Source organism: Centrocercus urophasianus, unplaced genomic scaffold (assembly GCF_019232065.1).
Source record: "Centrocercus urophasianus isolate 14NV4802_14NV808 unplaced genomic scaffold, USGS_Curo_1.0 seq_17, whole genome shotgun sequence".
NCBI lineage: Eukaryota > Metazoa > Chordata > Aves > Galliformes > Phasianidae > Centrocercus > Centrocercus urophasianus.
In genome coordinates, this window is record NW_024884722.1 from 15,731,819 (window position 1) to 15,757,393 (window position 25,575).

Consider the following 25,575-nt stretch of genomic DNA (forward strand, 5'->3'; position numbering starts at 1 on the left):
AGTGCACGCTACAAGCTGTAGGATGAATTAAATAGGAGTGCTTTTTTGATTCTGCATTAGTCAAAAATATAGTTAGTTAAAAAATTGAGTGGGGAGTGAATTAAAAATTAAGGATTTTTCCACCATCCATAGTTAGAAATTAGACCTGAACTTTTTTTAATCACACTTGATAGTTGAATAATAAATAGAATTATTTGGTGATGTCTCCAGGTTTTGGTGAATGTGGTCTAAGAAATGACTTTAAATACTAATACCATCGCTAACAATAAATATTTCCATCACAAAACATTTTTGAAGTTTTTTCAACTATTCTTCAGAAAATAAACAAGCTTCACAAATCCAATTTAGCTTGCCAGACATCACAATGGAGATTGCATTCTTCTAAACATACTTTGTGAAATCTGAGCTTGGAATATTTTGTTTTAATTATATTGATATTTAAAAGCAGCACCACAGGAGCACAGGCTACAAGATGGATTCACAGGAAGAAAGGGGAAGTATGTGTTTGCTCCAGCATAATTTCTACCCATTTTTCTCCAGCCCATAGAAGATCAGAAGACCATACTCCAGCAATGTTCTCCTACTTCACTTTATGTTTCACAGAAAGATTCTAGATGTGGATGAGGGCGTAAAAGAATGCCAGCAGATTTGCTAAATCACCCTTCCAAGTCAATAACCAATGTTAATATATCTCTTGCCATCCATGGCCAACGTTCTCTTCACACCAGAAGCACAGTGCAGAGTGGGAAGAGCTGAGAACCAGCACGATGTTTAGGCTTGAAGAGACAGAGGCACAAGACCTCAGCTACAAGCTGCTGAAGGTTTTGTACCTCTCCTTGATCCTGACTGTCCCCACAGCTGCCCTTCCTACAGCATCCTTACATGTGAAGCTCACCTCTGAGTCAAATCCACAATCTAGAAGACTAAATGCATTTTGCGTACAACTAAATAAAGTAAATCTATCCAAAGGTCACTCTGTTGCCGTACGCACCCGTTCCGATTTCCCAGGAGACCGCAGCTTGGCCAGTTACTGAGGTGACACCAATATGATGAGCAGCAAATGGCCTTTATTACACGTATACACTACCTTATATAGCCTAATTACTTCGTCTACGCCCCTAAGGGCACACACCACACATCAATCATTAGAGCAGGGAGGGAGCTTAACACATCAGACCCCGCGGGGGGGTCTCGCAGTTTCGCAGTTGCTGACAACATCTCCCCCTCTCCATGCTCAAGAAAGCATACTACAACTCGAGAGGACCCTAACCGCGTACATCCCGAAATCCTCGCACTGCGCCTATACATGCCATTGTCCTCTCGGTTAAGCCTTGCCCCGTTACATCCCGATTCGCAAAATAATCCTACCCTAATAACCCTACAATACTAGTAAAGTTATAGACAGAGAGATTAGAGATTAGAGTGATTGCTGATAGCTCTAGTGGCACTATCTATGCCCAATATATACCAACGTTGTCTCAGGTACCTGTTGGAAAGTACCTCAAAAATAAGAAACGTCTGTTCAGTATCAAGGCAGATGTCTCAAGCCTTGAGAGCAGTGCTCTCACAAACCTGCTGTATGGAATTGCTTGTTCTCCAGGCCTCAATTTGGCCACCTGCCCCTGAAGGGACCCATTCTAATGCCCATAATGTATACTGCACTGGCTTAAGCACCATGCACATCAGATTTGGTACATGCAGAAAGAGAAGGCCTAATACTGTCAGGATTTCTAATGCATTTAAAACAAGGAGTGATTTCAATCCCTGTTTCTCTGCACAATCTATCAGGCATGTGATGTCTTTCCGATTGAGGGATACCCCTCCCAGGCCTCTGTTACCGTTCCCTACTACCAGGAAGATCTCTAGTACTTTTCCTTCCTCTATCAGGCTAGATCTAAACTTCCCACAACCTGTTAGTGCATCTCTCTTAACTCCCAAATGCAAATTCACCTTTCTCCTTTCGCTATCCTGTTCAGTCACAGCTGGAAGCTGCGAGCTCCGCACCGCTCCCACTGTGCCCATCTCCCTTTGATCATGCACTGACTGTTGTAGAGGCTTCTGATTGGTTGCATGCGCAATCTTGTAAAAGGATATGTGGGTCGAGTCAATGGGTCTGAACACTGTGACAGAGAGTGGGTACGGAGACTATCGTTATTTCTTTCTCCATCGGGTGTAACCTGAGCAGAGGGCGCCGGCCGGACGCCACCTACACCTTCAGGTGCAGTCAGAGTGGACAGTGCTGGCCGTACACTATCATCCGAGCACCTGTAAGTTACATCGCTTCCCTTTCTCTCTGCTGTTTTTTCTTCTACCGCTTCTCTAACTTTTGACCAATCCATACCCGAGCCTTGCTCGCAGTCCCCACCCCCCTGGGTGTTACTGCATTCCACCTCCTGAGAGGAGACAGCAAGTGTCCCATCCCAGCTCACTTTTCCCCCTGCCCCCACAGGTGGTGTTAGATTACACAGAGAAGGATACAGCGGTTGTCCTGAATGCGGCTGAGAAGTTTCAGCGACCTTGGATTCCTGCACTTGAGCCGTTTTGCAAGATAAAAGTGCAGACAGTTCAGCGCAGTCTTCTTCTACTTGTTTATGCGAAGCTGAATCCGAGGGGGCGGTGAAGAGGGATGCCGATGGTGCAGACGAGATGTTAGTCGCCATAGTTGAGGGCATATTTGCAGTGTTCTCTTCCTCAGTGGACCTGTAAGAAAGCACGCTCCCCGCACAAGTAAGCATAATCCTGCCCAAGAGGCGCTCCCCCATTCCCATGGTTAACGCCACTGTGGGCAAGGGGCTCAATGAGGTACGGGACCCCGATCTTGGGTAGGCAGAGTTGCATTGTCTGGCCCATTTGGTGTTCCGGGGGAGGGGCCCTGGGCCTACGGCACCCTCCCATCCTCGTTTCCCTGCGGCACTATGACAAACTTCTGACATTGGTGTGCAACATGTCCAGCTCCGCCGCACAATTGGCACCGCCTCTCCGGTCCCTGTGAACCACCCTGCCCCGTCTTCTCAGGGCACTGCGCCTTGAAGTGACCACGCTGCCCACACTTAAAACACGGGCCTTTATTCCTTTCTTCCCTGACCTGAGTGGCTGACATCACCGCGGTCTTAACTACAGAACTAACTGAAGCAGCCATCCCCTGCATGGCGGCTACTAGTCCCTCATTAGTTAATGGTGTGACTTTTTGATGATCTAATACATACTTAATAAGCTCCCCTGGGGTAGTTAGGGTACCCGGTGCTGCTCTGATGATTTGCTGGATGTCTGGCAACGATTTCTGCTTAAGACAATCTATTATGACTGCGGATTGGACCTCCCTTGGGAGATCAGATCCCTCCACTGCGCGAATTAGGCGATTTGCAAAATCAGAAAATGACTCGGAGGGGCCCTGCTTTATGTCTGCCCACGGAAGCACAGGTTCCGCAATCTTAGCCAATTCTCGCAGGGCTTGAAGGGCTGCAGTTGTAATGGCTGCCAGCTCTCCTGCTCTGAGCAATGCTGCTTGGCCCTCCGGGGATCCCACCATTCCATCTGCCAGGCCCTGAAGACGTGCGAGATTAGTTCTATCGCCTCTGCGCTGGCCGTTGGCTGGATGGTGGGGGTCACGGGTGGCAGCAGCCACCACAGCTTGAAGTAGTCTATTCCATTCATCATACCACAGGGTGTATTGTACGGGCTCAAGAATAACATGCATAAGGTTCACCACATCATATGGCAAAAGACTAGAAGCCATAAGAGCTTCCACTGCTGCCATAGTAACAGGGGAACGCAGGCCTTTGCTCTTAACTAAATCCGAAAGGCGAATAATCGCTTTGGAATCCAAAGGAGTCCAAGCTGGACCCTCTGGTTTTACCACCACCGAGAGAGTAAGCGCGGTACCTGCTGGATCTGCGGCCCATATGTCTTCTCTCACACGAGCCCAATCAGTGAGGGTAGGCGGGCCCCATGAAGCTGTCGATATGGGACCACGTCCCTCCTGAGCAGATCCCGGAGCCATCCCCATTGGAACACCCCCCCCACAGCAAAGCTGTGCGGGACAATCCATGCCCCTCGGGGGGTGGCCGCCGTAGCAAGCGGAATCGGGCAGTAGGTGAGTCCCGCCTCCACTGTCGCATTCCACAGGTCGTATCACGGCTCCCCCAGACATCTCTCCCTCCTCAAGGACCCTCTTATCAACTGTGCTAGAAGTTATACCGCTTTCCTCCGCCGACCCCCTTTCCCCGTTATCTTTACAGGGCTTAAGTGAAGGATATATGCTGCGAGCCGGGTACGGAGGTGGGTCCTCCTCTTTATGGTATGATCGCTCCTGCTTCACTTCGTTCTTCTTTATCTCCAGGGTCGTTGTTTCTGGTGGGGCCGAAGGAGTCAGCGCCATCTTGCCCTCCAGCGAATCTGTAGGGGAGACAAGACCCCCCCCCTGGCCCTAACCCCAGCAGCTCCCTAGCACGGTCACCTGCAATCTTCTCCTCTTTCGCTTTCCTAAGAGCTGTTAAAATCAATCCCCACACCTTAAACTCTGCCGCTTTCTGAGTTAACATTGTCCTCTGTGAGAGCGCGGCAGTAAACGAATCCCAACTATCAGGATCATATAAGTCAGAAGGGGATGATAATAGCCCCTCTTTCTCCAGCAACGAGAGTGTCGCTGAAATCTCCTTCTTAGAAGGAACATTTTTCCCGCAGTAAATTTTGCATGCATGAAAAATCACCTTTATGACGGCTTCCATAACGCCTCCGGCTGAACTTACACCTGGCCTCTTCTGGCGTCTCCCCCCTAGCGTCCTAGGGGAATCCTGGCTCCTTTTCCCGAGCCTCCCGCCTGACGAGGAGTAATGCGCACTCCTCCCCGTCCCCGGGCTTCCACTACTCCACGGATTTGAATTTACCGCTACCGCAATGGGTTCCTGCTTCTGGCAGACAGCTGACTCACTCCCAGGTATCACGTCGGTCGGGGTCACCACATGTTGCCGTACGCACCCGTTCCGATTTCCCAGGAGACCGCAGCTTGGCCAGTTACTGAGGTGACACCAATATGATGAGCAGCAAATGGCCTTTATTACACGTATACACTACCTTATATAGCCTAATTACTTCGTCTACGCCCCTAAGGGCACACACCACACATCAATCATTAGAGCAGGGAGGGAGCTTAACACATCAGACCCCACGGGGGGGTCTCGCAGTTTCGCAGTTGCTGACAACACACTCTTACCTTTTCTACATGTTTTTAAAAAGAGCTTTTCAGAATGCCTTTCAACAAAAACATATTAAAAAAAAAAAAAGTATTTTTCTAGCTTTTCCTAAAGAAACACTATCTCAGAGTTGGCAAATGCAAAGTAATAACCATTGACCAGAGCTCATAAGGAAAAATTTCAGACCTTGAGTATCCATTTACCACAATGAAGATTTCATCCTATTTTCTTACAGATTTGCATCTCTGATATTAAATAAGTTAAAAAAAAAAAAAAAAAACCAATAAAAAACAAAACTATATTTGGGAATTATTTTGAGGAAACAATATCTATCTTGGTAGAGTGCCTTGCACATAAATCTTTGAAGCATGCTAAAAACAAGTGTAATGAAGTCAAACAGTACTCTGTTCTCCCTCTTATTGTAGATACTGTGACCAAAAAAAAATGCATCTATGTAAGTTTTTATCAGCAGTTAATTTTAAGTTTAGTGCACATTCAGAGTAGAAAAATAACACTGTCATAATAGTTATTGTGGTTGCTTCCTTGGTACAAGCTGATCACCATGCTGAAATGCCACTGCTATTGCTTTAATACCTAATTTAGTGGGGTTAAGTCCCCATGATCAAATGAATAGCAAATAGCTCAGTTTACTTAAGTGCAGGTATTTACTACTCATTTACTGCTAATAATTTTCCTCTCAAGTTTTAAACGCATGTGTTTAACTATGCAAGACCACCACTTACCTGATCAAAAATACACATCACAGCAGACTACTCACGATATAAATAAGCACGTTGCATACAATGCATACAATTTCATCTCATTGCTTTCGTATGCAAGGAGTTCTAACTAGAAGTAGCAACAATGTCTTTTTAAAAGAAAATCAATCTACAACCAATTTCTATTTAAATACTAATTAGAAATCAGTATTTCACTTATCTGAATTGTTATATGCTTGTATCAGAGAGACTTAATGTGTTTTAAACTATTTAAACAGTTTGAGCAGAATATGAGAAAACCAAGAAGTAATGCGAACATATGATTATTTCATGACCAGGCTTAGAGAATTTTGAAATCCTTGTTGAAGAGCTTTAGAACCCATTTTTCCAAATCACCTTAGAACAATAGCCACTACTGAAAATATTGAGAATATACTTGCAACTTGCTGTACGATTACGCATTCTTCAGTGAAGCAGGGTGCACAAAAAACGTGTAATTCTGGTCTCGTGACCAGTATACCATGAAATAAGTGCACGAATACCTGATAAGTGATAAGACAAGGGAAAATGGTTTTAAAATAAATGAGATTTAGGTTAAATGTTAGGAAGAAATTACTTACACAGAGAACAGTGAGGCCTTAGCATTGCTGCCCAGAGAGCTGTAGGCATTCCATCTTTGGAGGAGTTCAAGGCCAGATTGGATGGGGTCCTGGGCAGCCTGATCTGCTCTTGATTTAGTGGCTGGTAACCCTGCCTGAAGCACAGGAGTTGGAACTACATTATTTTTAAGATCCATTCTAACCCAAGCTATTCTATTATTCCATTACATGATTTTCTCCTGATGTTACCTGACAGATAATGGCTTCTTCTGCTGCAATCAGTACAACAGAGAATTTCAATTTACAAGCCTTTAGTCATGCTAAAAGCACATGAACCATGTTAATGAATGAGCCATTAATATACTCACTGTTATATTTACTTTTATTGCAGTATATAAACTCATATAATGACTTTATGCATGCACACATATCAAAGTTCACTTGGAACCTCAAGCATTTCCTAAATCATAATATGCATTTAAATGAATTCTACAGGTTTGAAGACCTTTAAAGATTTTAAAAATAGACAAACCATCATAAACACCTTGTTCAGTCTCTTGTGTATGATAGACCACAGTATTTGTTGTTCAAAGTCCACCGTTGAACTAAATCTTTCCTCTAAAGAGCTTGGAGCTAAAATAAAACAGTGACATTCCTTAAGTGAGACCCTGCTGCTTCCGTGAGAAGTGGTCTTGGAAAATATACACAGTCTCAGAGGGATCAGCACATCCATGTTGTAAGATTCATCAGACAGGAAAATAAAGGACTAAGAAAGCCATTCATTTTTGTTAATACGTTATTTTAAGGATAGCTGAGAAGCAGTTGTCAATCTTACATTAAATGGGATTGTTTCTACCAGATTCAGTCTGGAACAACATTCAGACCTTGATCTTCTTATGAATATTATTCCCTTTAGAAAAGAACAGAACTCTTTGGGATTGCTTGATTAAATCAGGAAAGAAAACAGCAAGCATTTTCCTTTCAGACAGTGTGAAATACGTACAGCAGAATCTAATAGTGGTATTTTCAGACATGAAACAAATCAGTAGTTCTCCTGCTATTAACATGATAGCACATAATACATAATGATGTCAGAGAGGCTACTAACTACCACGTGAAGAAAAACTATGGTAGTTGGGACTTAGCCATTTTCAGTTTTACTAGGTAGAGTTTTATATGTAGAATGAAATGAAAGAAAAGATGATGAACACAGCTTAGCTTTCAAACACAAAAATACTTCTACTCGTTAGCATTAGCATGTACATCACTAACAATTTATTTTACAGAAGAATATATGCATTGATGTAGATACAGTTGTATGAAGTATACTGTATAAATTCCAGATACGTCAAAAATATCTGACATATATCACTCAGGGGGAATTAAATTTGATTCAGGAAAATTTTAATTGAATATCAGCTGGAATTTGTAAACAAGAAAATATATTAACTCATGGAATAGGCAGTATTCCAGTATCAGGAAGGCATGGAAAGCTTCAAGAAACAAGGATTAAGAGATGTAAAATGACATCCAAAATTAGCCAGGGAAAAACAGATGGGGAAAGCATCTTTGGTGAGAAAGACAATGATAATGAATATGCTAAAATTACTAAATTATTAAGATTTTGCTACAGCACCTTTATCATAAATGAAACAGCAAAGATACGAAATGTAAGAAAAATTATAAAAACAAGAGGATGCTAAGCATCAAATTATGCGAGCAGCTGAGACTGAAGAAAACATTTAACATATCAAAGGAAATGATTTACAAGACTGCTGTTGGAATTTTTTTTTTTTTTTTAAATAAGAGTGGGAAAGCATCAGGTACTTAAAGGCACGAAAATGAATAACATACCAGCTTTAAAAATAAAAATACGAAAAAATTAAGAAAATAACACAAATACATCAGTTAAAACTTTTAGTTTTATTCTAGCAAGTGTGGAATAAAATATTCAGAGAATCAGAAATTCTTAATAAGAACATGATGGAATCATCATTTAAAAAAAATAAAAAATCCCTCAAACAAACCAAATCATTCTTCAAGGAGAACCAGCGGAGTTGGAGGAAAGCAGAGATGAATACGTTAAATGTATCTAAATTCCAGTCAAGCACTTGTTACAGCAGGAACAATTCCCTGTTTTGTCCCCTTTGCTTTGATACTACTCCAGCAATTTGAAAAGCTATAAAGGAGGTAGAAATAGCCTAGGGAATCCATCAGGGATAAAGGTGAGAGCTAACTAAAAGTCTCCTCTATTTTTTTTTTTTTTTTTTTACCCTAAAGAACATCAAAGTGCTCCCATGAGACTTTTTTTTTTTTTCCACAAAGTTAAAGGCAGCCATTCCTTCTCATTGCAGAGCGCAGAAAGTGTAAGTGTAGCTTATAATGCCACGTAGCAGATCTTTTTCTGATCTTACACAAAGAATTCCCAACTGCTATACATATGTGAGCGCTGCTTCAAAATAAATGCCTCCTGCTTTATTCTGTTGCCCCATGACACTGGAAGTGGACATTTGTAGAATTGCAGCAGAGAGGTAGACTACGTGTATGCAGCAAGGGTGTCTCATTGAATCCCTCTATGTGGAAAAAATTGTCATTCTGCACATTTATGGTGCCCAAACAGTGGATGTGAGCACAGTGAAGCAGTGGTGACAGCATCAGTGAGTCACCTCTGCTGTTGCAGATTGATACAAGCATGGCGTGAAAGCTCTTGCTCACTGCAGATGAAAATGCATAGCTAATGTAACAATGGCTACATTAAAAGTTGTGTTTGTTTGTTTTTGAGGCTGAGAATTTGCTCCATCAAACAGTGCTATTGCACTCTTTGTATCTGTAGTGGTGTCCATGGAAATAAATAGGAGGCATTTCTTTCGGAGCACCTACATATTTCCTAGCATATAATGAACTCTTACTCTTAAAATAAGCTTTATTTTCTTCAGGAATTCATAATAATGAATCAAAAATAGACTCTGTAAAAAGCTCTGTAGCTTGCTTTCTCCGTAGCTCTTGGTGCAACACTTCAAAAAGAGTTCTAATGTATCCAAATCTTACGAGCTTACTAAGTAAACACTGCATAAATACCAATCATTTGTCAACCACTGTAAAAGAGACTAAGCATCAAAAATCTAGCTAACAAAGTAAACGGATATTGTAACTTTTGACAGTTCTGCTCTCTTTACAGTCACTGGTCAACAACACAGACTCTATCTAGTAAACTAAGCTTGGTGCCTTATTGCTCTCTACAGCTCCCTCAAAGGAGGTTGCAGTGAAGTGGGGATTGGCCTCTTTTCCCAAGGAACTGTGCTAAGACAAGAGGTAGTGGCCTTAAGTTGTGCCAGAGGAGGTTCAGGTGGGATATTAAAGGGTCGTTTCTTCTCAAAATTGTTCTGAGGCATTGGCAGAGTCTGCCCAGGGATGTACTGGAGATGTTCAAGATCTGTGGAGATGTGACACTAAGGGACATGGCTAGTGGGCATAGTGGGGGTGGGTTGGTGGTTGGAGTAGGTGATCTTAGCAGCCTTTTCCAATCAACCTGCGACTAAAGATCTACGACACTGGCCACAACAGGGCCAGGGCCAAATCACCGGACATGCACACCAATATGGTGAACAGCAAAATGGCATTTATTACAAGTGAACTCTAGCTTATATACCCTATGTACTTCGTCAACACCCCCAAAGCGTGCGTCATACATCCATCACAGAGCAGGGGAGGTCCTGCCGCTGACATCCTGATATCGCCTCGTTAACGCCTACTCCTGACACATCACATTCCGATTTCCACGCCAGATGCCTAATACAGTATCTGCAACACAACCTTAATGATTCTGTGATTCTATGTTCCCTAACTGACCAGAAGAAAAAAAAAAAAAAATTAAAAACACAGAAGATGCAACTAAAACTACTTACAGCTATCACAGGTTATTTTCTTTGTGGAAATGGTCACAGCATATTTGTAGATGAATATTTGTGTGTTATGCTGTAATAGAAGTCCTTCTATAGTTACTTTTTTTTTTTTTTTCTTTTTTTCTTTTTTTCTCCTACTGAATAAGACAAATTTTGCTACACTACACAGTACTCAAGGCCTGGGCAGGATTTTAAACATTATGATACTGAAAATCTCAAAGGGATGAATCAAAGGAAGATCATTCTGTCACACACATAGATATTAAGTATGCTAAAATTATACAGTAATATTAGTTCAAAATGTAAATTCAGTGGGAAAAAATACTTTATTAGGGATAAATTCAAGTGTTACAGATACTAAGATGCAGGACAGATAGAACATTGCAGAGCAGATAGCATGAAGGTTTTTTTTTTTACAATAGCAGGAACTCATGGGAAGAAAGTGTACTTCTTTGTTTTCTCACCACATTTCAAAATGGATAACACAAAAGCCAGACAACTGAATTGAACTGTGTACTAAACACAGTAATAACAACCATTTACTTCTGAAGTTATACCATGATACAATAGATTGATGCTCCTTATTATCCATATTAAAACAAAACTCTCTCTAAATCATTTTAAATAAGGGCTGAACAGAAAGCATCATGCTAGTGTTGCTCATGCGGAATTGCTCTCAGGCAACTTATTCCAGACAAATCGCATTTAAAGCACTTTCCTTGTGCTGACTTCTCTTTCTCCTAGAAAGATACAAGGAAAAAGAACTGATTTAAGAGGGCTCATTAGCTGCCTAAAGACGTAGACAAAACTGAGGGATTTTCAGAGTGCTAGCATGTTTTTACACAAGTAGCAATCACTGAAAATCTGGCTTAGCAATGTTCCTTACTGCTTGCTTATTTTATTTCACTGAGTCAGTGGACATGACCTAGGTCTCAAATTAATTTTTTATTGTCCATTTCCTTCCTACGTTTCTTTTCCTCCAGCTAAATACAAGGTTTTCTCCAGGAAAGACTAAAACCAGCTCCATATAGATAGAACAAACCACTTCAGGATCCCTCACACACATCCCCAAGAATATTTTCCAAAACCACAGTGTTTATAATCAGTGAAAGTGCCAGGAATGTACAGACTGTTGTCTGTAAGTGCTTTAAGATTTTTTGTTTTCCCTATATTCGACATAGAAACTGAAATCTGATGCAAAAAGTGCAACATCTTGTATACACAACTTCTTTTGTACGCACATTTTTCTGTTTAGTTGCTCATACTGCCAGCAGAAGCCTGAATACATGATTCACTTCCCCGCAATGTGACAGAAGTAGTATCATTTTTAGACTTGCTCTCGATGAATTCAATTGAAAGCTTAAATCTTAAAAATATACCAAATTTTTGGCCCTGGTATTAGGGCCAAAATATCCTCACACATCACCTTTACAATTGTCTCCAGAGAAGACCTGGTTCTTTGCATCATATCTATGCTGTCAATTTAGACATTTATGCCAAGCTTCTCCTTATAGAAGCTTATTTTGTTAAGTTCTTAATATTTTTTTCTTCCCCTGAAACCTGGATTTTCTTAAGTAAGCTGTAATTTCCCTGCTACAGCTTCAGCAGGTTCTTTTTCTGACCTTATATGGGAAAGAACTATAAAAATAACCTGTAATAAAATCTGCCTCTAGTTACCCTTGAAAATTGCTGAATAGATTCAGAAGTACAGAAAACCACACCATACGTCCTTGATGGATAGCAGTCCCTTTGTGGTCCCACCAGTGAAATCTGACATGCAGTCTCTTGGCCAGTGCAGCAACATCAGTCAAAGACACCTGCACTTCTCACTGACTTGATGCAACATGAACAACACTGCAGAGCCTAGAGAAGAGATTGGATTACTGAGAAACTCTTCCACATCTTAACATTTCTGGGAGTCCAACAATGCAAAATCTTATTTCTAGAATGAAAAGAGAATATTTCTCCTGTTTTCCAAAACTTGACTGAAGTGTACTTTAATTACATCTTGTGAACCAGAGTCCCAGTAACTCCAGCAGTTCACAGCTTGAACTCACACTGAGATGAAAATTTCTTCAGTGGAGAAACAGCCTGTGCTGAATAGCTATTCTGCCACAATTAGACTGCCACTGGAAATTAAACTTGCATTAGTATTTCCATATAACTTTACATCTTGTAATGCAGAAATTAAGTGTCAAAGCATTTAATTGCAGCAGATCTGGAAGATTAAATGTTTCTATCAGAATGAGTTAGTGACTGCGGATAACTTTTAAATAGTATAAATATTTACTATAACTTTCTATTCTACTTTATTACATTATCATTTTCTGATTCCAAGAATAACATCCTAATTATTCTCGCTCTCCCTAGATGTTTTCCTCCTGTACCATATGGAATTACTGATAAGAATAATCATCAAATTGATTCAAATTTTGTGATAAATCCTACACCAAAATGCACAGTCATTTATTCTGAACTTTTTTTCTTTTAGAAGCCCTCATTGCAAGATAAAATTTGAAGGAGCTGCAGAAAGGAAGAAGTACTTTGCTAACTGCTTTGTTGTAATTTTATTCTGCATTTTATTGATAGATCAACGCAGGAAAAAACAGCTGCATGATATAACTGAAACAGTTTGATAGACAGATATTTTTCTTCAAGCATATACATGTATACATGTATAAATATGCACACACAGTCTTCCACACATCACTCAGTTTCTAAGCCCATGTGGAAAATAAAACTGCCTAAAAACATCTGTGATCATTTGGTACTGTCAACCTCTACAACAAACAATAGCATCATGTGAGTTTTGATAAAAACAGGGAGAGAAAAAACATTTTCAGCTCAGGAGAGGCTACTCCTATGACAAAGAACTTCAATTTCACTGAAGACTGCAGAAGGGTTTTCAGTGTCCTGCACTGTTTTGGACAAAAGGTTAAGAAATCGGGATATACTCAACAAGTCAAAAACTGCACATGTGCTAAACTTTATGTGACTAAAAATAAGTCTGTAGAAAAAAAAAAGCAGTAGGAAATATTCTGTAACTTGTACAAAGACAATGTGCACTTGCTCAGTTTCATAAGCGTTATTTAAAGGTACGTACTATGAATTTGAGCAAAGGTAAGAACTGAAAGAAAAAAACCAAAAAGACCAAAGATAAGGGCTTTAAGTGGCACCAGGGAAAGTTCACATTGCATATTAGGAAAAGTTGCTTCTCAGAAAGAGCTGTGATCCAGTGGCACAGGCTGCCCAGGGAGACGGAAGAGTTCAAGAACCATGGAGATGTGGCACTGAGGAACACGGTTAGTGGGAGTGGTGTGGCTGGGTTGATCTTAGTAAACTTCTCCAACCTTAATGATTCTACACTGTTACTGATAGCGTAACCTTAATAAAACCATAAGGTAGTATCAGTAATGAGGTGGGTAGAAGGTGTTCAGACAAATTCCTTGTTACTCTTTGTTCTCAGAGTGAACTGTTCTTTGAGCACCACAATTGCACTGATAATACTTACTGACCTGACAATTAACAATCAAGTTACAGTCTCCTAAAATTTCTCCCTTCCAGATCAAATACAGCTTACAGAAGGATTTGGTGAATATTTCAGCTGTTTTTGGAAAGTTATTGAAAATTTTCAAGTGAAAGTCCATTTTCTACACAAAGAAAAAAGTATTTCCAAAAAGAATAAGAAAAACTTGTGTCTGATAGTAACAAACAGCAAATGCAATCATCATTATTGTTCAACAGATTCTAGCAAGCTTAAAAGCAAAATGTGGGTTTGAACTGAGGTTCAGGATGTACACAGCAGCATAGCAAACTTCAATATGAAAACTGATTGACTGTAGTCAGTGTGAATATTTACTCACTGAATTTGTAAACAGTGTCCTCCACCCACTATTCCACCTCCTGGCAAAGTTTCTGGGACTGCCTGAAATGAACTGGTTTTGCAAACAAAACCAAATGCCAATTATTCACACAGTTCAAACTGTGGCTGAATTCGGAAAGTCATTTGATAGAGGTATTCCTTCGAGTAATTCCGCATAATGCAGAACCTTTGTGGGTTATACCAAACCCAAGAAGAGGAATCATTAATTTTGTATTTAGCATATGTTATAAAAGCGTTTAAAAATCCTATGCAAAACAGACATTGCCCAGCATCTTCCTACTCCATGATGGCAGTCAGTCATTTTAGATCTAAGACACTCGTTGCACCTGTGGAGTTTTCAAACACCAAGAATTACAACTTGGCCCTTAAAATATAGAGCTAGCTTACAAAATTACAATAACAAATATCCTGAAAATATTACAAAGTGACCAAAGTAATCTGTAAATTAGAATTCACTTTAATGTCACTAAAAAAGTGCGAAGATAACTTCTAAAGCAGGAGCTGATAATTCTTGAGATCTCTTTCCTGGCTGCATTCCCACCTCATAAGTCGTTTCTCATGTACATAAAACAAAGAAAATTAATTGCAAATTGTATTTTGTTTAGCCTGAACTGTAAAAAGTCGGACAATCAAGCAATATCTTGACAAATAAACAGCATTGCTGATACACAATTTCGTTTCCCCCAGATGCTTCATACGCTGTTTAATTTCTTCTATGCTATTAGACATGGACAACATTAAAAGAAAGGTAGGTTTCACATCTTCTGCCACATCTATCCATCCATCTAATTCTGGGAAGTTCTAGCTTCACAAGGAAGTAGAATAAAAACAACCGTATGCCACTGTACTACTTATGGATGATATCCTGAGGGATATGTTCACATTTTCTAGGTGATAATGTTTTTGTAAATCTGTTTAAATTGAAGGAATGAATGAGAAAAGAAGCACAACATGGAAAATTCAGCAGTAAAGAAAACAGAATCAGCAAACATGGAGAAAAATGGGAATGGAAGCAAAGGATGTGCAACTTTCTGTATTCTCATTCCTGCCCTACATGCTGCTTACCTCACTGCTATCTCAGCCAGACAGGAAACTTAAGACCTTTACAATCAGGAGGAAAACTACACCCTCAGACTTGCAAACATCTTAGGTTCTTTTTTATCTAAAATAAATTTTGGTAATGCTGGATGTAATTCATCTCTATTTTCTGATTTTAGTTCCCTGACTGAAGAAGCTGAAATAGAAAGCAAAAACAGCTAAAAAACCAGTCTTCAAGTGACTCAGATAATAGTATTTCATCGGAATTCATATCAAGAGAACAAAGAAGAAATGTTTTGGTGAAAGAGCTTGCTGCAAAAGGAACAGATTTGCATTGCAAAACACTTGATCCTTCACAGAGCAAGGAAAGTGGGATTACGACGAGAGTGGTGTACAGTAAATACATTTTATGCTCTAAGTGAGTTCAGCCTGCTGTTAAAACCTTCTTGTTCTAATTTCACTTATTACTCATAGGAAGCCACAATACTGCTTAGAACTGTGTCCACAGAGTCATGACGAAGGGCAAAACAACAAACACTTTTCTGCCCTTGCCTTGTATATGATATAGGCATTTTCTTGGGGAAGATACCTTTTCCTTTTTGATAGGACCATGCTTTTACCACATAAAACATGAAATAGAGGTTTGGCTTCTCCCACACCCAGGTAGCATTACTCAGCACAGTTTTCTAGGCTATGCACTGTATGTATGCAGATTTCAGACTGCTTGCCTGTAAATTTATAACTTCAGATTATCAGCCTAGAGAAAAAAAAAAGAGCTGCAAACTCCAGTGACTAAAAGTCACAGAGCAAGTAGGAACAAAGATGAACAAGAGTCTTAAGGGTGAGAAAGCTTTCAAAATGCTGAACAGCAGCACCGGGGAAAGTGGAAAGAGAGCTCAGTTCACAGAGGTATACAAGAAACCTCAGGGAAACTCTGGGGAATTGTTTTATTGAGTCAAGAAAGACTCAGAGATAAAAGTAGAATAGGAGGAAAAAAATGGGCTGTGAAGCTGTAATGAGCTTTGACTGGAGGGTAGTTTTCCCCTGCAGACCCTGTGCATATCTTGCAGCACTTTCTTCTTCCAGTCTTTTGAGACAGGATCTCCTGCATTGTTCACTACCTTGCTGAGGCTCACAGAGTTATCTTCCTTGCTCTCCTGTCCCTGAGACAATAACCACATCCCCTCAGAAGATTTCCTAGGTAGAGGTCTGTAGATCTACAGCGTTATTAATTATAAGATAAATTTTGCTGATACTACTCTTAAGTTCAGGAACTTGAGCAAACTTGAACAAGTTTTCTGGGTACAATGACAAGCACTGCATTTACAAAATAAGTAGGAATAATTTGTTCACAAGAGCTGCTTTGAAGGCTTTTTTCCATGGTATGTATCTACATTATTTTCAAAGAATATCATTAAAATGCCAAGGATCTACTGTTAGGGTGGCTCTTCAACATAGTTCCCACTGTACACTCTATGGATGAGTTACCTGTTTTTTAGAGATAATCAGTGCATTTCCAAATGAAAACGGCTTTGTACATATAACTAAATAAACGTCTAAATCAAGCTGTTACTCCCTAATTAACTGGACTGCAATAATGGACAAATATCTAAATACCTCCCATTGAAAAAGAATCATACTGCCATGCTATGTCTGAAGCCTTCCTCTCTCCTTTTAGGTGTGTGCCATATTCTATATTTGCTTTGTGAGATATTACATGTGAAATATTTGGGCTACTCTGGTCATAGTTTGTCATGAGTATTACCTGCCTTAAAAGAAAATGTCTAGAAGACTACTTAATTCAATATCCTCTGATATTTCACTATCAAAATTACAGCAAAAGGAAGGTGAAACAAAGCATCATCCACCTTTTTTGTCATAAATTGTGTGAGAAAGATTAAAATTAACTGTGTTTTGAAGACTATAATGTCAGAGTGTTCTTGGAATGCATAATTTATGAGATAGGCAGCTGTTTTCATTTAGCTTGAAATAAGGCAGAAGCAGCTTTGTGAAGAGAAAAGAAAGGGCTTTGTATTCTACAGCTTCAGTTCTTCAGCCAGATTTATGTATTTTGAAACTGTGTTTGTAATCTACTGACTGTCTACTGCCTTTAGTAGCATGAGTAATGAGAAGTGAAGTGTTCCGTTATTTTTTCTAACGAGTTCTATCTTGTGCCTTGTATGAACAAGGTACTGTTTGTGGTAGATGCATAACTATTTGCAACTAGTTCTAAAAATTCAGGTTTGCAGTATCTTGCATGAGGGCTACTCTGAAAGTTATGCCTCTGATTTTATTATGTTAGCCCTCAACATCAGAGGCAGACGTTGACAGTATGGCAATAGTTGTTAAACTACTCTACCAGTATCTCACCATGTTTTGTTGCTGTGTGACCGATGGCAGCAGAGGGGCAGTCTGACACAATGATATCTGACATGGAAGTCCATATGAAGAAAAAGTGTCTCAATGAATTCCGCCACATGGAAAAAATGGCACCTGCTGACATTCATAGACAGCTGGTGAATGGACATCAACAGTGAATGAGAGCACAGTGAAAGTTTCCTAGCAATGATGCCATCATGGCTGCTGTGAAAACGGTTGATCACCTCTGTTGGTACAGATGTTTAAAAGCATAGCATGCAGCCTGTTCTACGTCAGGAGTGAAAATGTATAACTAAGGGTGGGGACTATGCTGAAAAAGCCATTTAAAACTGAGAATTTGCCCAAACTAATACTGCTATTGCGCACTTTGTACTATCTGCTATAACGGAAATAAATAGGAGACACTGCTTTCAGAGAGACCACAGTTCTTTTGACTTGCTTGATCTACGAAACAGCAATGTGTACGTTACTAAGATGCAAATTAAGGCATAACAAAAAAAAGTAATTATTAGGCAAGAAGAGTGAGAAAAAAATACTTTACTACTAGAGACTGCTCTGATTTGGATATTATTTCTGAAACTGCAACACATCACATACATGTGATTTTGAGGACAGGACACTTAAGGACAAAAATATTAGCCTTTATATTTCTCCAACTCCAGAAGATTGATAACACCATAGTGATGCTTCCTCTGTCTTGTAGAAGACCCAATTCCATATGTGCCTGAATTTACTGAGTGCACTGAAGAAGAATTACTGTGCAAGTATTACTAAATTCTTGTCCTGCTCTTTACTGCCCGCTGATCTGGTGCTGACTGCACTTGGAAACAAGACATGGGCCTGTGTAGACCTTTGGTTTGATAAATATTGACATTCTTACAACACATTCCTACTTGTGAAGATCAAAAAACCAAGCCTGAGGCCAGTGCAAAACATATACATGTCCTAAGAACTATTCAGATGATCAAACACCTCTGATAATCCATTGGATTTCTATCATCAGAGCTAGTTGTTGCAAGGGAAAGAAATTTGTTTTGTAGGCAGACTATCATTCATCCCTCTTTCTGTAGAAAACAGACCAAAAAAAAAAAAAAAAATACGAGCAAGAAATTGTGTCTAATGCAGCCTGAGAATCAAACTCACAGTGAGAAACTTTTTGGTGGAAGAAAAAGAAAGAGTAATCGGGCTGCAGCATGCAAGTGGCAGGCAGGATGCAGACATGAGTGCAAAGACTTCTGCAGAACCTTACATCTCTTGCTGTTTCACATCCAAGCACAAGGAGAATCAATCACAGTCAACCTCAGAAAATCCTCAGTAATGCACACAACAAAGCCTCTGCAGCCCAAAGATACACTTTGCAAATTCTCTTTTCCAATAGAGTGGTCTGGCAAAGATCAGCTCCTATCTAGTCTTGGCTGAACACAGTTTTAAGCCATGTCCATGTAAGCTAAGTGGATTGAAAAGAGTTTGATGATCAGGTGATAGAATGTAGTGAATCATTTTGAGAGGCAAAGGAGGAAATCTAAAAAGAAAGCAGGAGCAATGCAAGCTGAGGGAGTTATAGTAGCTTGTTAGTGATGCTGAATACAACCACAAAGCCAAGCAGGGAAATACTAGACTTCCGGCACATTATATACTGATACTGTACGGGTGTAAAAAAATATGAGTACAGAATCCAGTAATGCACATAGGAATTTACAAGTTTTAATCTCTTTAGAATCCAGCAAAGTGATCTTATATGACATTTGTTTCATCATATTTGAGACTACTGAAGAACTTTCAGACTTCTTTTTTAAATTGTTCAGTAGAAAAATTAATCGTACACCTTAACATCAAACAGGTATAATACTCAAGGACTTCATCTAAATTGCACTTTCTCTGTTTATTAGATAGTCACTTTAGCCTAATGAAGTATCTTCTTCGTGACTAATGGTCTGTGTGTTGCCATGACACTGAATCAAATATCACTGCACCATTATAACAGAGAATCCTCATAGTTGAGAATAAACAAACACCTTAAACAACATAGCTGTTCTCACTGCCTGATTATATAACTCAAGTGACCTAGTTCTGCGAGCTTTCAGAATGCAGAAGATTCACTTAAACAAAATCAGTACCTGCCAAAGGCATTACAATCTGATATTTTTATCCAGAAATTGGATTATATTTTTCCCCCTAAGCTTGGTCAGCCTTACTACCTCCTTTCTTCTCCCATGAACCAGCAGCTTATGGGAGCATAGCCACTACCTTATTAAGCACTACTCAGTTAAAATACTGGTTACAAGAACTGGCTTATTTTTTTTCAGTCCAGATTTCTTAAAGCCCACATTATCAATTTGGAACAATTTATTGCTCTGAATGATTTTGCTCAAGCTTGTCAATTATTCTAAATGAGAGCCCCGTTTGCTCCAGTTAAATAACAGATGCTTGAAATAAAAATATTACAGATATTACGTAATAAAGCTAATGGAAATAGCTCAGAACAGAATATGATCGAAGACAACTGCTGATAAGCCAACCAGCAATGAAATGATATCACAAAGTTAAAATGGAAAATTTTGAACATATTAAAATTTCTTTCCCCCAGGGACCAACTGAGCAAGAGGAAATTTAAAGGTTCTTCCAAGTGTGACACAAAAATATTCAAAGCCAAGTACACAGACCTTTGAATTTTCCAGCTGCTTTACATGGCACATGTTACTGCCTTCCTTTTTCCAGAGGAATATCTAAAGTGGAGTAAAACAGGTATCTAAGATCATGACTCTAAAATGGGTGGGAGAAAGGTAAGTTTGCTGCCCACAGAAAATAGTTTGATGTCTAATTTGCACTTGGCACAACTCGGCATGTCTTCCTGGGAGCACAGAGCAGGTATGACCCACCCAGGCACAGCATGACAAATAATCTAGGTTTCTGAAACCCTTCTGCTGAAGAACTTGGCAATGCCACTGAGCACTTCTCAAATCAAACAAGTATTTTAAGGAGCGAGATGGGGGAAAGCACTGAAGAACCCCTTTGACACAGATAATGTCCCCATCACTGCTAACTGCCAGGAATCACCACTCTTTGTAATAACACTAACATTTGTTCGGCTGTGATATTAACCACAGAGAACAAACAGCATTACCAGAAAGGACTACATTTTGGCAGACACACTCCATGGCAAACCATGGTGCTCAGTCTTCTACAGAAATAAAAGCACGTCCAGGTGACCATTCCCTTCCTCAAGCTTCCTTTTTCAGAAATCCTACAAAAAGGCAGTTCCAACTGCACTGCAAAGCACATGGAGAATCGTAATTTCCTTGATTATTTTGCAAGGTACAGTGGGAGCCGAGATGATAAACCTGCAGTAGGTGCAGGGTGGTTGCCCTCCTGCCCCATCCCCACATGCAATGCTCCCAGTACTGCTGGCACATTGGGTCTGAGAGAGCTCCTGGAGCCAGTACTGCTAGCTGGGTACCACAAGTTCACAGCTGCCAGGTAACTGCAGCCTGAGCATGGCCAAACTGGTTCACAATGTGTATTGGTGCCATGTGGGATTGGTAAATGAAGGGAAGAGAATGAGACTGCAGGGAGACATCCACAACACCTACCGCAAAATCCTGTTTTCTGCAGTAATGTTAAGATAGAGAAGTGTAATTTGATGTTTGTGCCTACTTCCCAATACTACTAAACACTATTAAAAAAGTAAGATTTGCCATGCTTAATAGGGACATATACACTAACTTTAACTCTGAAGCTCACAACTGTGTGTTTACATCAAGAAACTTAAAATGACTTTTAGCTACATAATGGTTATATATTGCACAACTACACATTGATCCCACACACAATCAAACCACGAGCTCAATAGGCTTTCTGTTAAAGTAGAAGTGTTGTCATCCATCAAACCAAAACACCAGTGATCCCTGTGTTACAGGGAGATAGAAGTACTGAGTGTTTATTATAGACTGCAAATGTTTTTTGCAATAATTTTTTCAGAGCTAGCAAAATTAATCTACATAAGATTTCATCATTATGACTGCATTCATCAATACAAATAAAATTGTTTTAGAAAAATTGATGAAGTTAGGATCCTAGCAAAAGAAAAGTGCATGCACAATTTTAATTTCAACTAACTTCAATTTAGATTCTATTTAAAGGTTTTACTAAATCTGTTCTAATTCTAGAAGACTTTCTGCAAAGTGACAGCATCAGCAAGTATTAATCAGCAGATAAAAAGGTTTATTTTCTTGCTAAGCAATTAAAATTTCAGAAGTTAAATATTTATCTTTTGATTGGGAATTATCAATGGGCTTAACAGAAAAACAAGGAATTTCTTGGCAAACATCCAGACAGAAATGGTTTTGAATGATGTATTTTGAGCAGCAGCAAAGAAGGTACCTTGCACAAGGTCAGTATACGCTGTGGAGCATCAAGAGCTTAGCAGTGCATTCATTCAGCTGGAAGATGAAAAGATGGAGACAGGAAGGAGGCTTCACCACCTCTGGATATGCCAAAATTTGATGAAACCAAATGGAATCAAATGAAATTAAGTTCCTATTATGTTTGTGGAAAAATGTATGGGGAAAAGAAAAGCACTGAAATTGATAGGTTAAATTTTCTTACAGCTGCTAGAGAGGTATTTTACACCAAATTTTAAACCAAAATTATTCTGTTAGGTTCCTCCCCTCTACAGGTTTTACACCACTGTTCCCCAAGCAGTGAACATGACCTTAATAGGTGTGGCAAAGCTTCAAGATGAGTACTGTGATGGCCACTTGTGGCTCTCCTAACACACGTTTTCCAAACTAAGAGTAAAGCTGTTCTGTGTGCAGGGGAAAAAAAGTTCAGGGCCATTGTGAGACAATAAACATCCCCAGAACTTGAAGGTGGTTACAAACCTTGCTGTATTCCAGCAGCTGTGCCCAGCACATGTCCAAGCCTCTTGGCTTCACATGGGCAGCATCAGATCGGCAGTGCTGAGTGCTCACCTAAGCAGCTATACACAGGACTTACTCTGTTTCTCTGCCTACAGCAGGGCCAAACCCAACCCAGGTAACGAAGAGGCTGTTCAGAAGAGGATAGGCAGTTGGAAATATAATAATCGAGTCAATCTCTGACCTCGCTCTGGGTGATGTGTCACTGCTGCTACACCTCTCCATCTGGAAGGGGACCGAGCAGAGAACAGAGGATTGCTATTATTGCAGGCACCTTCTCTACTCAGTAAACAGACAACCTATTCCTTATATTGTAAAAATGGAAACACTTATGCTGCATAGCAGGAAGAGGAAATACTTACTAGCAAATATTTTAACAGCTTATCATACTATCTTTTTGGAGTGTGCAAACATGGCTAGCTAATGTCACTAACATCTTGGATTATCTTTCAAAAATACATTCAAACAGATTCATTAAGATGGCCAGATGAAAATATATAACCCAGGATGAACAGAAATAAAGCAGATCATGATTTCATGAACAGAACCCCAACCCACGCTACCACTGCCAACTTATCCCCTGAGATAAAAGGGAGTGCAAGGAGCTTGAAGTAAAAGAAATAGCTCAACTGTGTGGCCAATGGATAAATACATATCAGTTGTGTCAAATTTTGGGGGTGTGGAATTAATCTTCTAAATTTGTGCAACAAGTCTTCCAAGAAGTAGCACATTCCCTCCCCCCCAGCCCTGAACAGGCATGTTCTTTTTCCCAGTTTAATCGACGGGTTTGTGCCATTGAAATCAGAACGGGAATCTGAAGCAGTACGCCAAAAACTAGTAATACAGAAGAATTCATAGAAAGTACCAGGCTTTACGTTACATATGATGCACATGTGAAAAGCTACTGGGAAAATATCAATCTACAACTACTAAAAAGGAACTGTGAAAATGGGGTGAACTGCTGCATTCATCTTCACAATACTGCTATTCCACAGCTTGAAAAATGTAACTAAATTAAATTGCTTATGCAAAATATTTGATTTGTGCTTCCATTTACTAAGTCTGGGAAGCATGTAAGTGTTAACTTGGCAGTAAACCAATGCGTTCAGTAGAAATGTCACTGACAGAGCAGACAATTTTTCTCTTTAACTTTGCCAGGATTACTTTTATCTGTACAGAGAGAAAAGGAGATATTTATGTTAATGAATCTCTGCTGTGGGGTTTTATCTTAGTTTAGTGGTTCTCACCACAGCAAACAAGCAAAACCCCAAACTAAGTCATCCACACTTTTACATACTGTACATAAGTACTAATATGCATATGTCACTTTTTTGGTAGTTCAGAGAAGAAAGATACATTTCTTACATTCCTTATCAAATAATTAACTTCACATAACTTCAAAACCAGATGCTGCCCAGTTACCATGCCATGTTCCATCAGTTAATTGCCTTTAATTAATTTGTTAAAACTTATTTAACCACCTCCATTTTCAAGATCCAATTCTGCAATTCTTCCTTAAGGGGAACATCAGAAGGTTTTTGAAAATACTATTATGCTTTCATACTATCATACTTCCTAAAACGAAGATCCAAAAAAATTTCAGTACTGATTTAGGTATTGCATCATTGACCAATACTCTTTTAGGGTTACATTTAGTAGGGTTACATCATCCTACTACAATTAGTGGGGTTACATCATCCTGAGATTACTGGCGACCAACCTGAATCCATTAAAAAGCACAGAATTGCCATATGATCCACCACAGCTTTTTTGCTGATACATGGGGTGAGAAAAACCCCTATCATAACATCTTGGTAATCAAATCAACAAATAGCTGATGTTGGTATTGGTACTTAATAGTACACCATAGCTTGTTTTATAATAAAGATAGAAGAGAAAGATTTAATTAAATAAAATATCTTCAATACCAATCAACCCAAAACATTTGCACAAAAGCCTTGAATTTGCAAAACGTTTCAGTGCCTGGAAATGCTGCTATATCATCTTTAAGACAACAAGCTGCAAATAAATTGAAGTAGCAAAACTACCGCACAGGCTTCCCAGCCATCAGAAACCACAGTTGCCTATTCTGTGTATAGTGATATTGTTCCATCACACACAAACGCATGAAATGATTCATGATGCTTCTAAGTTGTTGGCCAGCTATCTCTATGAGGCAGGAAAGAAGGGAGGAAAAAAAAAAAAAACAAAACCCAAAAAAACTCCTGTATTTTAGGTAACCATGATTAGGTAACCGTGTCACGGCTAGCAGATTATGGATAGTAAATTGTCCAAGCTATAAACAGCATTTCAGAATGTGAAATGTGTTGTACATTTCTGCAGAAAACAAGCTGAATATGAAAAAGGGGAAAGCAAATAATAGCTATGGCATGAGGGACAGATTCCCCCTCCCCCCGATCACATGTGAAGTTAATCTTTCTTTACCTGTGCTTTGCAAGGCTTCAATAGAAGCATTTTTTGAGTTTCAAGCTCACCTTTTTGGGAAAGATTTGAACCAGAAACAGAAAAGCAACAGCAATCAGTGTTGCTGATCCCATGATCCGGGAGAGACATTTGTACAAGCAGCACCTCCTAAATAAGGTAAGAGAAGTCTAGATGTCTAGCTGTAACTAAATACAGACAGAAACTACTTTGGAGCCTAAGACCAGCCTGGACAAACACCTGTCAGAGGTGATACAGACTCAGCAGGTGCTGCCTTAGGGCACACATGGGCTGTGCAGCTCTGATACCTTTTTCAGAATCTGCACTGTGATTTTTGCATGCAATAACTGCAGGTCTATCTAGAGCATTAAAAAAGTAATTTATTCAAGTCAATCTATTCACAGGAATTCTCATGCTTTTAAGTCAGATAAACAGAAAGCTGGAATTATGCAGCTCAGTTCTGCTGACGTTGGACACTGTTACTATACGTAGTAATTCTACAGAT

At 39.6% G+C, this 25,575-nt stretch overlaps 1 protein-coding gene across 1 annotated transcript; it reads right to left on the bottom strand.

Annotated features, from left to right (window-relative positions):
• Positions 1-4,292: 4,292 nt before the first annotated feature.
• On the bottom strand, positions 4,293-9,204 carry LOC122160035. The gene is made up of 4 exons (XM_042818226.1): positions 9,177-9,204; positions 6,760-6,782; positions 6,532-6,665; positions 4,293-5,016 (listed from the first exon to the last, which is right to left on the bottom strand). Exons 1-4 carry the CDS (start codon positions 9,202-9,204, stop codon positions 4,293-4,295), a joined length of 909 nt encoding a protein of 302 aa, XP_042674160.1.
• Positions 9,205-25,575: the final 16,371 nt, after the last annotated feature.